Raw genomic sequence first — 17296 nt, 5'->3', positions numbered from 1 at the left:
GATTTAATGCTGCTGTCATATTAATTTCTACCAATTTTCACACTTTATATCTTAAAAAATACAGAAACTAGTTTAAAATTGTAAATGTCAAAAGTGTTCATAAATGAAATACCAAGAACTAGTTTAAAATATAAAGGGCAAAAGGAACAGCAAGAAAAAAAAACAAGTATGTCCTATTTTGAAGGTTTCCACTAGCTGGTGTGTCCCTTTCAACCAAGTTAGCTATATAAACTATCATTTTGTTATGATAATGGTCCAATAAAGATCCAAGATGCATTAAATTCCTGCATTATTAGTCTTGACTCAAAATATTTAGGGGACTTTGGTTCTCTCCATCAATAAAAACTGGCATCTATGAAATAGCACAATAGTTTTGAAAGTGGCATTAAAAACCAATCAATCAATCAATCATAATATCCAGCATTACATCTGAAACAAAAAGGTTACTGGAAGATAACTTTATTGTATCTTGTCTATTATTTTGTTGTTTTAATATTCATTGATGACTGTCTCCTGTCATGGATTCAACTTGTCTCTTCTATAGGAAAAATTTACTCATACAAAGGGTTGGCAGCAACCATTCAACTTCAATTTGGGTTAGTTTTTTGTCTGAGTTACACTTTTTTTTATTTTTTCCACAAGCAAAAACTTTTTTTTTTAATAGTTGTTCGAAACTATCTATCAATCTTTTTATGGTGATTATGGTTTTAAATCCAAGGTTGAGTTAAAGAAATTTTTCAAATTAATTTCTGGAAGGTTTGTCATGTCAAAATCAGTGGGTTTTTATCTTATATATTTTTTTCACGCGAAGCTGTGGATTCCGAAACCAATGATATCCATTCCGGAATCGTAACACATTTAGAAATTTGGCCTTCACCTCTTAGTATATTTTGGCGTGGAATGCTAAATAATATATTATTTTGTCGATGTATTTAAGTATGAATGCTTCATAAGACAGCATTCCCAATTATTTGTAAGAATCTCAATTACGACAGTGTTTTCGCCGTCAAACATTTGATCCTGATATTTAAAAGGTCGCTGTTTTCTATGACGAAATCATCTCAAAACAGTGAACATCACAACATCATATATATATATATATTATTTTAAGAGTGAGTTCGTGGTCTAGTGGCCTGGTTAAGACCGATGGCTACAGTGCTGATGGTCCCGAGTCGATTCTGACACGAGGTACTGACAATTTCAGTACATTTAAGGTTCATCATAACAAACGGACAAATATGGCTGTATTTACATGCCAAAAATTACTCTGAGTACAGACTTACCTGTAAAGTTGGAAAAGTTTTAATGCCTAGCATCCACTAGATATATAAAAATTAAATCCATTTTGTGTTTCAGAGAGATAAAATCTCTTTTGGATTTTGATGGGCATTTTTTTTCCTTCATGCAAAAGGTGTGAAAATTGACTAAGTTGTGGAACAACTATGAGATGCTCCCTCAGGTAAAAAACCGGTTTGTATTGTTTTCATTGTCCTTAATTGACATGGACACAATGGGTGTGTTTGGATATACGCCTGAGGCTTCCTATGGTTACCCATAGGTACCTATGGTTTGGTATTTTGTGTATAAAATATCAAACCATAGGTACCTATGGTTAACCATTGGAAGCCTCAGGCGTATATCCAAACACACCCCAGGTATCTTCACAACTGTAGGTGAGTTAAAGAGTTTATCTGAGTCAGTGAGTTGACAGTATCAAAGTAATTCAGGTGTTTGTTTATTTTTGCACCTTCTGAAGAAAGGAAAAAAAATGCCCAGCAAAAACCAAGAAAGATTTTATCTTTCTTAAACACAAAATGCATTTAACTTTTATATATCTAGTGGATGCTAGGCATTAAAACTTTTCAAACAGCACAGGTAAGTATGTACACAGAGTAGTTTTTGAGGTAAAAATACGGCTATATTTGTCCATTTGTTATGATGAACCTTAAAGGGTGATTTTCACCCTCCCACACACTTCTCTTGTACTGTTGTACGAGTTTACAGTGGTACGGGATAACTATAATTCGTACAACAGTACAAGAGAAGTGTGTGGGAGGGTGAAAATCACCCTTTAAATGTACTGGAATTGTCAGTACCTCGTGTCAGAATCAGTATTGTACGAATTATAGTTATCCCGTACCACTGTAAACTCGTACCACTTTACAAAAACTCGTACCAATGCATATGAAGTCTACGTTTCAGAAATTGAAAAACTTACCTGCATTTTGATGTGCATTTTTTTCCAGTCTGCAGAAGAAAGCAAAATAAACAAACACTCGAGTTTCATTTGATACGGTCCACTCAGTTACACAGTTTAAACCTGTTAAATCACCTATTGTTTACAGGTGTCTATTGTCCATTTAAATCAATACTACTCACAACATTGATTATATGAGGGGAGTTTCTCAATTGTTATCACTACTTAGTTAATTTTCTGCAGGAACGAAAAAAAATGGATAGCAAAATCTAGAAAAGTTAATAATTTTCTGAAACATAAAATGCATTTAAAATTTATATATCTAGTTCCTGCCATCCCTTAAAACTGTTGCAGGTGTATAGGTTAGTCTGTACTCAGAGTAAAATTTGGGGTGTAAATACGGCCATTTTAGCCAAAAGGTTATGATGAACCTTAAGATCCAGTATAAAATTCAAGTAATGCAACATTAGTTTTATTAAGTTTACAAAAAAATACCATAAAATATTCGTAATTTTTAATATATTTTTGATGGTACGAGATTTTAGTGGTACGACTTCCCAGTGGTACGAGTTAACTTTTTTGGTACAAGTTAACATGGTACGAGTTTTCGTTGGTACGAGTTAACTTGCTTCCCTGTTGTACCCAGACTGGAAATAAATCCTCAATAAAACTAGAATGGTACTTTGGAGGCCTAGGCTGGTCAAAGTTGTCCCCTACTTTGACCTAGAGATTCAAGGCCAAAATCATACAATAACTAGTCTGATATTACTCTGACATCCAACGGCTGTTTTGCCAGAAAAGCTGGGGACATCAGAGCTCGTCCCATATCAAAAAGTGGATATTTGCCCACCCAAAATAGATGGGCTGCTTCTTCAATTCTGGCGCCGACTGATGGCCTTGGAATTACATAAATCGGGCATCAATCTGTTCATTTTTCATCATGGTTACCATGGTAACAGATAAACTATGAAATTAAATGTTCAAAGAATGGCAAATTTTCTAAACATGCTATAGGCTTGTACGCAGACAACGGCAAAACCACGAAATTAAATATTCCAGAGCATACTAGTTTTCCTTGATCCACGAAAACTATTGAATCCACAGTAATCAATTATAACCTTGGAATAAATACATGTAAATGTGTATTTTATCTGCAAACTTTTCATTTCTATGAATTGTGAACAATCTTGAATTTTTGTTTCAGATCATTTTACAGTAGAGATAATTTTTGTTTAAAATGGATTTTTACCAACCAGACAGAGGCAATACAGTGGCCATGGACCATTGTTATTCCAAGCCGTGGAGTGCTCATCCAGATGCCAGTAATGCCAGACCAATCAAAAAATTATATATGCCCAAGCTACCACATCTTACACAAATGCATGTTCAAAACAGGTAATGGTTATGATAACTAATATAAAATAAACTGTCAAGCTGACGTTTGTTATCATAGTATTAACTGATCTTTGATTAAATGTGAGGTACTGTTAGCTGGGTCATTCATGTAAATAATTAGTTGAAATTGTTTTTTTATTAAGTGCTTAACCCTTTCCTCCATAATGACACCTTTTGACGCCACCCCCCTTACTCCATAATGACGCCTTTTGACGCCTGTGTAGTACCTCAGTTGAAACACTTTGACTACAAAGTGTCTGCAGTTGACTTAATAAAGTTTGTATCCAATATGAAAAGGAATATCATAGGAATATCTGACTTAAATTTATTTGATGAACTAGTTGTTTTTCACAATGCCTTAATACTTCAAAGCATAAGTTCAGCATTTTATCAAAAAAATCCTATGCGAATCAAGTATGCAAAAAAAATATTTCAATGGAGGAAAGGGTTAAAGGGGCACTAGCTGTCAAATTCATGGTGACAGATTTGACTCAAATTCTCATATTTGATTTTTAACAATATAAAACATCTATCCAAACTCCCAAAAGTCCAAAAGAAACAGTTTACAGAGCATGGGGTAGTGTATATGTAGGTTCGTTTCGTATGAATTTTAGTCCAGACGCCATCTAATTAACTATCGATTTGACCTCAAATGACCATACAAGCGATGTAAACATAATAAAGATATGAATATATTAAACCAACACCTGCAATTAGATTTTTATAGGTCTGTTTGATTTTATTTTATAGATTAAACATATATGTTTCTCATTATTTTTAAGGAATTCCTTGATTTTAAATGTAAGTAAGAAAGTTGCACCAAATTAAAACAAGATCATCCAAATTTAAACTTAACAAAATTGTTAAATGTACTTTGATGAATGAAAGTACTATTGACAGCACAAAAAAAATAGAAACAACAGAGAAGACCTATAGTTGTTTATATCCTTGTCCTTTAGTCTTCTGATGGAAATTTGTCTCATTAAGACTTACATGTATATCATACTTTCTTTTTTAGACAAACAGACATAAACATGCAAACACAAGATGACATAACTCATATAAATAAACTATAAAACTATCTACGCAAAAAACACACCAACAAACAGGGAAAAAAAGGGAAGAGATAATGATAATTAAAGAAAAACTTCTTCTTATTTCATGAATATGTTGGATCAATATGTGCTTGAAATTTGATATAACATTTTAACAGTTGTTTCTTTTGTAAACAAGTTTGCTTTCAATTTCAGGGAAGCAGAAATAGATGTTTGTACAGTAACAGAACCCAGCAAGCCACCCTATGACACAGCTAAAGCCAGAAGTCTAATGCAGGAGTGTGGACGACATGTACCTCTAATGAGAACAGAAGAAAGCCCAGAGGACTGGGAAGAAAGAATTTCAAGGTTTAAACAAATGTCTGTTGATTTCATGGGGATCATGGTAACACCTCATTTTCATCTTGCATTCATTTCACGTTTAATAACTTGTTCAATAATCATAAACAGTTAGAAACCAATATTTCATTCATAATTAATTTCTTTAAAAATATGAATAGATTTTAAAACGTTTGAATGATAGTTTATCTCAGCAATGAGTTAAATGAGACTATTATATAAGATTTGAAATAAAAAAACACACAAACACTTTGTTAGATATTTGTGATGTATCAAATATTTTGGTAAACATTAAATAATTAACATTTCAATTATAATTATTATTTGAAGAATAGTTAGATCTTAAGGTAGATTTGCATTTGAACTGATTTTATAGACCTAAAAAAATAACAATCATAATTTTTGTAACCTATTTGATTTAACAAATGTATGACGTGAAAACATTTTGTGTGTGACATATTTATGTGTGCATATCTATGCGTGACATATTTATGTGTGCATATCTATGCGTGACATATTTAGATACTAATGATAGTTCTGCACATAATCATGTGATCATTATCACTTTCATTGTCATTTCATACTGGGGAAATCATGCTTCAAACATTGCATTATACTGCTTAGTTAAAACCTTTGCTTTCTGCGTGAATAGTGATTTCATCTTTCTGGTATGAAATATGCTGATGTTTACTTGTTTAAGTTAGGAAATTCATAAAAGTACTAATTTAAGCTTTAAGCTTGTAATTTTTACTGTGATTAATACGTAATTTGTATTCTATCTTGTGACTGGGTGAGTTAAAATACAATAGTATATAGATACAGACTTTTTTTAAACCATTCATCATATTCACATTTTGACATTATTTTGTGAACACATCAAAATCATTGTCAGATGCCTGTTCATTTCTTTGATATTTTGTCAAATATGGGGAATTCGTTGAGTTCAAGTAATACTTTTGAAAATAAAAAAATAAAACATGAGATACACAGTAACACCGGTCACAGAAAGTTTGAACTTGAGAGTTGAATTTTCATTCATTTGGTGAATAAGGGTAAAAAGTATAAAATGTGACTATAAATAATCAGGTTTTTAGGGCAGAAGCCTTACATGAACTACTAGTAATTTCTCACTCTTCTATTACAATTTCTCTGAACAAGTTAGTTTATAAGTTATTCATTGTTTGTTTATTTCTTTAAGGAATGGATGGAGTTTACAACAGAACAGGTTGTTTAATAAAGTGATGAAGGCATTACAGTCAGATAGACTTGCCAGGCTGTCATATGTTGATGTAAGGTTACAAATCAATGTATCTTAAGTTGTTATATAGCTTTATTTTATCTTTAATTTCTTTCAGTAATGTATAACTCTTTATACATGTGAATTAACAATGATGTTTTAAGGTGGTACCTTTAATTTTCATAAAACTTAGACAAAGTATTTACTTTGACCCTTTGACAAAAATATAAAAAAAATAAAAAAATTGAACCAACCATTTTATCAGGAATATTACACTGGTTATATATAGCAGTTTGAAAAACACTAATTTTGATCATTGAGAAGCTTAATATTCCCTTCACAACACAACGTAAATAAAATGTTAAGCTGATTTTACAGAGTTATCTCCCTGTAGTGTTAGGTATCACCTTATTAGAATAAAATTGATTGAGCAGATATTCTTCTAAAGTTTGGGAAACTGTGGTTACTACAGTTTACCACAGATATTTGATATGGAGAAAGCTATTTACAAGTTTTCTTATTAGAAATTTTCATTATATACCATTAAACCTGTCATTTAGATGACCTTGATTCACGTGGTCAGAAATTTAATCTATAGAATACTGTTCTGGTTAAATTATATAAGACTTTGAGTCAATGTTGAGACCTCTCATTGAAGTCAGTTTGTAAAATGAAATACCATTCATGTCATCTTTATTCTAATCTATCCTAATTTTTATTTTAACAGACAAAAAATGAACCAATAATGAGAAGGATTCATATAGATAAAACAGCAAGACGAATCAGACAGGCTCTGGCTGGTGTATCATGGGTAATATGTTAATAAGATTAGTATGGCAAACTGCAGGGTCATAGTGTGGTTATTCTTTAATGTTCTTGATTATGTTACAATCATTGTTTCTGGGTAGAAACTTGTTTATGATCTTAAGATAGTATTCAGAAGTAAATTTTTAAAAAGAAAATCCTGTATATCTATATTTTACTTATAAATGGAATTAGTTTTTTCTACCAGTTAACATTACATTCACTCTTAGGTTAAAGTTTTTAAAACTTTAATCACTTTCTTAGATTAATCTGGATTTGTACCAAACTTGGGCAGAAGCTTGCTTATGATCAAAAGCTTGTATCAAGAAGGACATTTTGTGAAAAAATAATTCTGTTTTTCCATATATTATTTATAAATGGACTTAATGTTTCTTCCAGTTATCATTACATAGTCAGCAGTTAAAGTTTTAAGCCATTTACTAGATTCATTAACCATCCTGGATTTTTATATCAGTACTGTAAATCTGTTTTGTGCATTCCCCTATTTCACTGAAAACATAGATAACAGCAAAAGTAGGCAAGGCACTGGGTTCTGCTGAGCCTTTACAAGTTTTTATCTTTTAATATGTACATTGCTGTTTTTGTCTATAAACATTAGTTCACTCATGCAAACATGACAGTGTTCTAAATTCCATTGGGAAAGTTAAATAAGAATTTTTCCTTCCCACAATTAAATGTTGTTTGAAAAATGCATGATACATTTTCAAAAATCTCCACAAACATATTTATTTATCTTTTCAGCACATATGAATTTTGAGGCCATGAGATTTTCCCCATAAAATAAGACCTTAATATATTTCAGGATTCCAAATTGACACAATGGTTACATAATTTACTGATAGAGAATTTAAGTATCCAGATGTTAGCATCATATTTAGATGTATTACAGACCCTCAGGGCAAAGGTAAGATTGTTATAAGGGGTGTTCTAAAATTGATGGGGATGATGGAGACACTCAAAACAATAAATTTCGATTTGTTGTTTTTTCCCTCATAGTTTTATTGGTGGTTCTTGTCAATAAAAGGAATAGAACTACCAATATAGAATTAAGATGTGGTATGATTGCTAATGAGACAACTTTTCAACAGACACAATGAGGTAGATGAGTAACTACAGATCACAGTACTGCTTTCAACAATGAACTAATCCATACTACAATGTACTACATAGTAAACTAAAAATGGCACAGACATGACAACTTAAAACTTTTTTTTACAAATCAAAATGCTTTCAGTCTTAATTATGTACTTAACGAAAAGATATGCTATACAGCAACACACAACAACCACTTAATTAAAGGTTTCTGAACCAGGATTGGACCATAGAGAATGCATTGATATTTAAATGACATGCACAAGGAGAACCTACTCCCCCATTTTAAAATTTCTATTGACAGCATAGATCTAAACTACAAATTGTAAAAAAAGAGTAAATGTATTTGAAATAAACATAAACCAGTATAGTGCTGTATTTATGCTGGTTGTAAGCAATGACACAATAAAGACACACAAAGATTTTTTTTAAATCCTATTGATAAATATTTCATGTAAATTCTACATTACAGTTGCCAACAATGATAGATAAAATGGTGGCTATTGGTTTAGCAAGTGGCAAATCAGCAACGTCCATAGAAGCATTACATTTACTGCTGAAAAGGCCATGGGACCCAGTCTTGAGTACTTATAATCAACAAAAACCTGTAAGTTATTGATATAACCAGTAAAAAATTATCAGAATTGTTAAAAGAACTTTCAATTTTAAGGAAAATATAATAAAAGGTATTATAATAAAATTTTAGATGTTTTCTAAAACAAATCATGCAAATCATTGAAATTTAAATTAATTTCCTCAGGATATGATATTCCAAAATTAGATGTAAGGATCAGGGGATGGGAAGGTTATGATAAGGTGCCTTCAAACCCCAATACACTTATTTCTGGAATAGCCCTAATAAGAACACTAACAATTTCTTTTAAATGATAAGATATTTTTTACAGTTATAGCGAATCAAAGTAACATTGATGTATAGTATTTTGTATTTTATTATTTCAGCAAAAGTTGCCAGGAAACCCTTTGATCATAGTAGCGCCCTCTGTACCATCTGCAGGAGGTCATGCTTACTCTAAAAGAACAAGATTCTGGAATTCTCAGTTATCTAACCTTGGCAAGGTCATCCCTGTCACCATGCACACGGTGAATGGCAGTAAAGGTGTTGGTATATCTCAGTGCTTAGAACATATGGTTGGAGCTGTACATACAAAAGTCTTGGAGGTAAATTTATTTATTATTTATACAAAAAACTATCAGATTACAAAAATTATTGCTCTAAGTTGGCATGGTAATTGAATGCTGCTTAACTTAAAAGCAATAAATAGACAGTTTTGGTTTCACATACAAAATATTGTTTTCGTATAGAAAAACTTGGATAGCTTAAACATCATAGATTTGTACAACATATTTTTTGGTCACAGTGCATGTTAATTTACGCTTGTGAAACCTTAGCAGTAAATAGAGCTTCCCTATAACTAGAATATCTTTCTGTATAAAGTACAAACCTGTTATTTTTCAGCTAAAAGGACATTTTCAACATAAACCAATAGTTTTACTAGGATGGGATACAGGCTCATTAATTGCTTGTCATGTAAGTAGAAACATAACTTATGATTTATCATTGACTTGCCTATGAATTTTCATTAAGGTGGTACCCAACACTTTCACAAAAATTGATTGGGCTCGTTTTATTTTCATAAAATTTTGACTAAGTATTTACTATTTAAAGAAATATAAAAATATCAAAAATTTTGAACCATCCATTTTATCAGAAAAATTGCACTGGTTATATAGCAGTTTGACAAACACCAAATTTGATCATTGAGAAGCTTGATATTCCCTTAAGGATGTATTCTTCTGACATTTCAGTCTCGTTCAGTCTCGTTGAAATCTCGTTCTTGAATTATTTCCAAATCATGTGAAACAGGTAGAAAATATCAATGAATTCTAAAAATATTATAGTTAAACATAACTCTGTGAAAAAATTGTGTATTTACACTGAACAGTTTTTGAGTAATCCAGTTTACAAATTTTACGCCCAATTAAGTCAGTATTTTTAGCCAAAATTTTGAGAAAATGGGTGAGGGATACAAAAAATGATTTTACAAGAATCATGTACATCCCATTTCTTTTTGGTCTTTTCAAATTTCTTAGATATGTATTTTATCAATCATTTATAACAAAAAAGTTGAAATAATATGCATTTTGTTCTTAAAACTGAGAAAAATCGCAAAAATAGAAAATTGACAGCATGGTAAATTTTAAACAAAAAAGCGTCAAAATATGATAAAACTTTCTTATATTAACACCTACCTATATTTATTTTAAGTAAAATTTATTCAGATTGGTCCACTTCATCTTTATAGAAAGTATAAAAAAAAGTTTAATTGTGGAACTGTGATTTTTTTCCAGATAATAACCCAAAAATAGGTACAAATCGATGAAAAATGGGAAATTCATCAAAATTGGTCAATTTCAAAGAGCCGTAGCAAAAAAAGAAGTGCACCACCATATTATTTTTTCTTCGCCAATTATTTTGTTACAGTCTTATAAACCCAAAAATCAGGTTAAGAAAAAAAGTTTAATTCTAGAAATTTTTGGCACCTCAGAGGTGTACATCCTTAACAACACAGCATAATTAAAACATTGAGTTGACTTTACAGATTTATCTCCCTGTAGTGTTAGGTACCAGCTTAACCATATAAAGACCCATTAATAAGAGATCGGAACTTATTTAGATCTTTTAAACTTTTTTCTTTATGGCTTGTTTGAATTGCATTAAGAAATGCTTTTGATGTCTTTTGTTTAAAATTTTACTGTCAATATCTTCTTTATCTATCAACAAGGTCAAATGAAAAACTTGATAAACAGTGCTGATCAACTTTTCAAACAGGAGTTATATCCCTTTGAAATAGAAATACATTTCTTGCAGGATATCAATAGAATTATAAAAATAAACTTTTAATTAATTGCCCTTGAACAGATGAAATATGTGCATCTGTGGGACATTTAACTGACTCTGTTCCATGTATTTATCAAATAATAATAGTACCCATGTTTTAGGTGGCACTACAAGAAACTGTGTCTGCTGTTGTATGTCTTGGTTTACCATTGAGTGGCATCAGTGGATATAGAGGGGTAAGTAGAACATGTTACCAAGGCGATAAAGGTTAGATTTTTTTTTTATAGGAAATGTAAGGGCATTGTTAAACTTGTCCATATAAATGAATGAAAAATTTCAATACAATTGTATGTCCTTACCCTTTGAAACAGGGATCTGAAGTATATTCGCAATTTATTTTTAGACAAAGCTAACAAATAATCAGAAAGAATCAAATTGCTTTGTCTTAAAAGCATTTAAAGTCTTTTACACAATTATCCAAGTTTCTCAGAATTTGCATTGTTATTTATAATTTGCAAAATTAATAAATGAATTCAAACTTATTGAAGATCAATGTGATTGTGTTCTAGCTGTCTGTCCAGCATATAGATCTGCATGAACAGAATTTTTAATGTGTATATTGTTATTGTATTTCACTGCTAATCCACATATTATATTATGTAACATATATTAGTTCTTTTGCCAAGCCATGTTTGTACTTTTCAAATAAATGTTTAATAAACTAGTATATTCTTTTTATTTTAAGGATATAGAAGATTCGTTACTAGACCTGACAACTCCTTCTTTGTTTGTGATTGGTCAGAACTCAACAACAACAAATATGGATGATATGGAAGATCTGCGTGAGAGAATGAGGGCAGAGAATGCTTTAGTTGTCATAGGTGGCGCTGATAACCAACTCAGAATGTCAAGGGCAAAACGAAAGCAAGAAGGAATTACACAGATTGTTTGTGATAAAAAGATTATGGTAAATATTTATATGGTTTATTTTAAATTGTTTACTCATGACATGTGTAAAGGTACAACTAAATGATGCTATTATTGTGTCTCCTGACAGTGTTCATGGTAGGGCCACATAAAGGATTACTTTTAATGTTGTTGTCCACATTATCTGCTTTGTAGTCCTCTGCCTATGTTTTGTTTGACATGATGACTTGGAAGCTTGAATAGATATGTATATATTGATATTCCTAGAAAATGTAGTGTTAACGAAATATTCATATTTTCATGACTACCTGCCAAGTCAAGAAATTTTATGCACTATAAAAAGTGTTTTACTACAGACAAATCTGCACAAATAATTGATGCAATAAAATTGATTAGATTTGTTTCACAGCTATTAATCGCTTGTTCATTTGTTTTATCAAGGAATAATGAAGTAATGCCAACTATATTAGCTCATCACAGTGCTGTCTTACTGTAAACAAACTGAAAAGTTTTCTGTTTATATTTTTTAGGATGAAATATCTGAATTTCTTGGTGGAATATTATCACAGTCAACATCCCAGTATATAGAAACACCAGAGGCGTCAGATGCTGAAATGAAGAAGAAACCAAAAAAAAGGGTAGGCTTTATATTATAAAAGTGTTTTCTGAGTTGGTATAGGATTAAGATAAATTAGTCATACTTAAAATAGCTTTTCTCCCTTAACACAATTTGATTTATATTTCGTAATAGATACTTTAAGTATTGGTTCTTTCGATTGACTTTGATAATGGTAACCAATTTTAATGCAATTACAAGATTTCTTGGGCGAATAGATATAAAAACTCAAATTATAGTACATGTACTGTAAATTAGAAATTATTGATGGCATTTGTTATTGATTTTTTGAAGAACAGACACAGTTGTGAGTTTGATTATTTTAATTTCTTATAAAGCTACATCACTTATCAAATAATATCAGGATGGAAGTTCTTATAATTGCCATATTCAAACCAGTTGCATTACTCAACTTGATAAAAAAAAAAGAATAGCCAGTCAATTTATTCTATTAAAGTGTTTCATTTCACATACCATTTGAAAAGATTTTTTTTTCACATAAGCACTACCTCTCTTTCCAATTATTTTTTCTTAAATCACAATTTTTATTAGTACTACTTATCTTAATCTTTCTATTTCAGAATGAGAAATTAATGACAGTTTCAGGGGCAAGTCATATAAAAACTGAAATTGGCACGAAAGCTCAACATACAGGTATATATATATATCCTTATATTCACAATAAATATTCCAAAAATGCCAAAAATTGATAAAATGGTTTCATAATAAGATGAAATTCAGAAATTAGACTCAATCTATGCGAAATGGATAAAATCGGTTCATTCTTTTGATATATACTTAAAGGAATTTCCTAGAATCTTAAAAAGCGGTATCAAGATGATAATCTAAGATTCAGGTAAAATTCTGCAGTGAAAATCTAAGAAAACGACTGAAAGCAACAAATATTGCAAATCTACAGTTCTGTGCAAGACCAAGCTAAATTCTGATTGAAAAAGATGTAAAAAATGGACTGTTTGTCCTATAGTCAGAGGTCAAAAGTGTTTCACACCTGGAATATTACACTATATTTTGTATCAAAAAAGTATTTAAAAAGAAGATTGTTGCAAATGTATTTTATATCAGCAATTATTTTAGCATGACTCCTGTGGATGGAAAAATAATGCGAATGTAAATAGTTTTTGAAGATCTGTAGAACTTGGATTTAGTCTTTTTAAAATACATCGAGTTAATGTGAAAATTGCAATATTGAATAGCTAAGAAATTGCCTAAAATAGGCTATACACAAAATAAAGTATCTGCCAAAATGAATTGGTTTACAGTATTGAACTTCAGTCAGAAGTTCAGAACTCATAAAATTTTGTCAATCATACACTTAGTCTTAAAATATATATTTTTTATTAGCTTCTTTATTATATACTTCTACGAATTTTTTAGGTTCAACTATAGTGCCTAAGAGGAAATCCACTCATAATTCTCTGGCTCCTCCACGGAAGAGAATTAAATCTGCACCAGACTCGAAGTTTTCACCAGGTACAACTCATGTTATGAAGAGTGCACCAGAGTTATCAGGATTATTACGAGGACAGAGACAAATACATGACATAAAACAAGAGATAGACATGCAGAATAGACTTCTGAAGGAAGGATCTGCTTTATATTCTGATCTGAAGGCACAGCTAGCTGCTAAGGCTACTGCACATCAGGCATTAGCAGGTTCATTGACATCAGCTGATATAAAGGCACAACTAGCAGCTAAAGCAGCGCAGCAGTCTCTTGCTGCGTCATTAGCCAGCACTTCTCAGTTAAACAGTGTTCGACAGGTATCAGCCAATACTTTAACCTCCGTTCAAGCAGCTGCAGGTAATCACAATGAAAGCATGCTGTCAAAACATTTACAGACATCGTCGGAGAACACCTTACCAAGTCTAGCTTCTACGCTCACTTCATTACACAATGCTCTGAGAACTGGTGGATACAAACCATCTGTCCATATAACATCAGCTCAGTCAATGACAAGTCAGATTCAACATTTACTTTATTCATCTGTGAATAGAACGACAGAAACCAAGACACATAAATCACTTCCAACATTGTTGTCATCGTTAAAATCCCCTGCCATGGTTTCGCCTGGAAGTATACTTGAAGCATCTTCATCCCCAAGTCACACACCAGGCACTCCAATTAATTCATCTACTACCACACAGACTGATAGTGAGAAACTTCAGGCCATTCAGAAACTGCAATTCCATGATTTCCCTCTGACTACAGCGAGTTTGATCAAGTTCCCTAACACAGCTACTTTGACACAGGCTAAAATATTAACAAGTTCAAATGCCACTAAAAGTCCCAGCCCAGGTTTATCTGATATCAGTAAACCTTCTACAGTTCAGATTGTAACCAGTAAGGGTAATCAAATGGAGTCCTCTGGAACAATGACCATGGAAACAGATGATTCATCTCCACCACGGCCACAAAGACCAGCTATTGTCAGCACTGTCACGGAAGGAAATATAGTAACTGTCAGTCTTACAAGTGACAAAAGTATTATACATTCTGCACCATCCACAACTAAACTCCAAACCACTGGATCAGGAATAATCAGACCTATTACTACGTCAGAAACATTAGGTAAAGTCAATTCTTTACTGGAATCTAGTCCTGTCATTCAAAGAACATCCACGAACATTGTAACTCCTAGCTCTTCACAAATAGGGAGCTACACCATTACAAAAACATATGAATCCACATCAAAAAAGACCCCAGTTACTAGCACAACAACTCATGTGGGGTCCTCAGTCCCAAAGTCTAGTACTACAACTCATTCTGTTACTCCTAAGACTAGTAAATCTACAGCTGCCACAACAGTAACATCGTACACAGCCACACCTAAACCTGCATTGTCTACCATTGCAGCTACGAGAACAAGGAGAATTAAAACACCAAAACAGTATGACCTTTGAACTAGGAATCTGATGAACTTTAGTAAAACATACAGAATAATAGAATAAGGACTACACTCAGACAAGAATATTACTTTCAATACACATCTTGGATAAAGATGATAACATTGCTCAAGGTTTTTCTTGTGACTATTCTTTCAAAAAAATGTACAAATGCACTTGCGCAGTTGAGAAGGACATATTTCAGATGCAAAATGTGTATATCTGTGCGAGAAGAACAAAACAATGTTAAATGTGAGGTATGGTGTCATTCTAGTTAACTTGTCATACCATTGAATATTGTGAGACAAATCTATTAAAGGCCAAGGAGGATATAGTGCTTAGTTTTCATGGCTTTAGAGTTTTATCTTTGATGGTTGGTTTTTTCTGAAGGAGGAGCCTTTAAGATAACCATCAAAGTGTTTAACATTATTATAATGCTAAAACTGAAATTTTAACCTTAAATAGGAGATGACATTTGAATATACAAAGTTTATACCTAGATTATTGTTTATGAAATGGCAATCATGTGCATGAATGCTGTTTAAATTCATTTCCGTAAATGTTTTGTTATGAGACCTAGTTGTTACTTGAAACTGTTTTGTGTTGTATCAATGTGCTATATCATTAAATCATTTATATACATTTTTGTACATGTCTTAAAGAAAATCCAAGTATCTTATGTTTATTATAGCCAAAAACACATGAAAAAAGACTGTATTCAGCATGTTCAGAGTGCTGTGATAAATTACTTGATATTTATCAGCATAAACAGATAAATGTCCATTAAGGTGGTACCTAACACAACAGGGAGATAACTCAGTAAATCATCTAAACGTTTTAATTACGTTGTATAGTTGAAGTTATTGAAATGTTAAGCTTCTCAATGATCAAAATTAGTGTTTTTCAAACTGCTATATATCTAACCAAATTTTTCTGAGAAAGTGATTGGTTCAAGTTTTTTGAAATTTTTATATTTTTGTCAAAGTAAATTTTTTGTCAAAATTTTATGAAAATTAAACGAGCTTAATTAATTTTAGTCAAGGTGTTAGGTACCACCTTTATATGTCAAAGATAAATTTTTCTGTCTTAATGGACTTTCAAACAAACATTCAGTCTCATGATTGTTTAATACAAAAGTCACTTCTAAAATGAATTCTAGCCCGGTTATTGTTTTTCTGTAAAAGTTATTGTTTAATATTGATGAACATTACCTTGTTTTAAAGATAAAAAAAAAGGGTGAAAGATACCAAAGGGAGAAACACAAGTTGAAAAGATATCAGTGAAATAATGGAGAAGAAAAAAAAAACAAACAAAAGAGACTGTCTACAAAAAACTAGAAGACTCACCAACAAGATTCCCACCTAAACCATTCTATATGTGCTGGTCTGAAGTCAGAAGCATGTTTTTAAGTGGTTACAATTGCTGTTTGTTATATTTTCTGTTTATTATTTTGTCAATAGGCTAGATTGGATTGTTTTACGTTTTGTCATGTGGAGGCCTTCTATTATAAATTGCTAATTATATACAGAATGTGATTTACTTATTGTAAAATGCTTCAATGTGACTTATAGTTGATCATCTTCAGTTTGTCTCTAATAGATATTTTTCTCATTTTTGGATTTGAGCGTCACTGATGAGTCTTTTTGGCTCACCTGGCCCGAAGGGCCAAGTGAGCTTTTCTCATCACTTGGCGTCCGTCGTCATTAACTTTTACAAAAATCTTCTCCTCTGAAACTACTGTGCCAAAGGAGTAGGTCCGGTAAGGACTCATTTTGGCCACAAATTTCAGTTTCATCTGACGAAAGATTTTGACCACTTTTTAAACCCTTAAGTGTCTATTTCACTTGATT

At 31.6% G+C, this 17296-nt stretch overlaps 1 protein-coding gene across 4 annotated transcripts; it reads left to right on the top strand.

Moving 5' to 3' along the window:
- The first annotated feature begins 867 nt into the window (after positions 1-867).
- On the top strand, positions 868-16088 carry LOC134715690 (KAT8 regulatory NSL complex subunit 3-like). Of its 4 annotated transcripts, none has more exons than XM_063578039.1 (14): positions 868-973; positions 3402-3592; positions 4843-5007; positions 6185-6275; positions 6951-7034; positions 7851-7952; positions 8613-8747; positions 9101-9319; positions 9618-9689; positions 11162-11236; positions 11746-11967; positions 12458-12565; positions 13125-13197; positions 13939-16088. In XM_063578039.1, the coding sequence occupies exons 2-14, from the start codon at positions 3435-3437 to the stop codon at positions 15462-15464; spliced, it is 3030 nt and encodes a 1009-aa protein (XP_063434109.1). In that variant the 5' UTR covers positions 868-973; positions 3402-3434; the 3' UTR covers positions 15465-16088. The 4 variants fall into 4 exon arrangements, with proteins under 4 accessions (XP_063434109.1, XP_063434110.1, XP_063434111.1 ...); XM_063578040.1 differs by having other exon boundaries at positions 878-936; XM_063578041.1 differs by lacking the exon at positions 868-973 and adding an exon at positions 1018-1034 and having other exon boundaries at positions 4843-4995.
- Positions 16089-17296: the final 1208 nt, after the last annotated feature.

Source organism: Mytilus trossulus, chromosome 4, assembly GCF_036588685.1.
Source record: "Mytilus trossulus isolate FHL-02 chromosome 4, PNRI_Mtr1.1.1.hap1, whole genome shotgun sequence".
NCBI lineage: Eukaryota > Metazoa > Mollusca > Bivalvia > Mytilida > Mytilidae > Mytilus > Mytilus trossulus.
The sequence above is the reverse complement of the archived record's forward strand: the minus strand, read 5'-3'. Positions and strand labels throughout refer to the sequence as shown.

Coding starts and splice junctions, on each gene's coding strand:
- LOC134715690 (XM_063578039.1), top strand. CDS start 3,435: ATGGATTTTTACCAACCAGACAGAGGCAATACAGTGGCCATGGACCAT. Junction 9,320..9,617: donor TACATACAAAAGTCTTGGAG/GTAAATTTATTT, acceptor GTTATTTTTCAG/CTAAAAGGACATTTTCAACA. Junction 11,968..12,457: donor TTTGTGATAAAAAGATTATG/GTAAATATTTAT, acceptor TATATTTTTTAG/GATGAAATATCTGAATTTCT.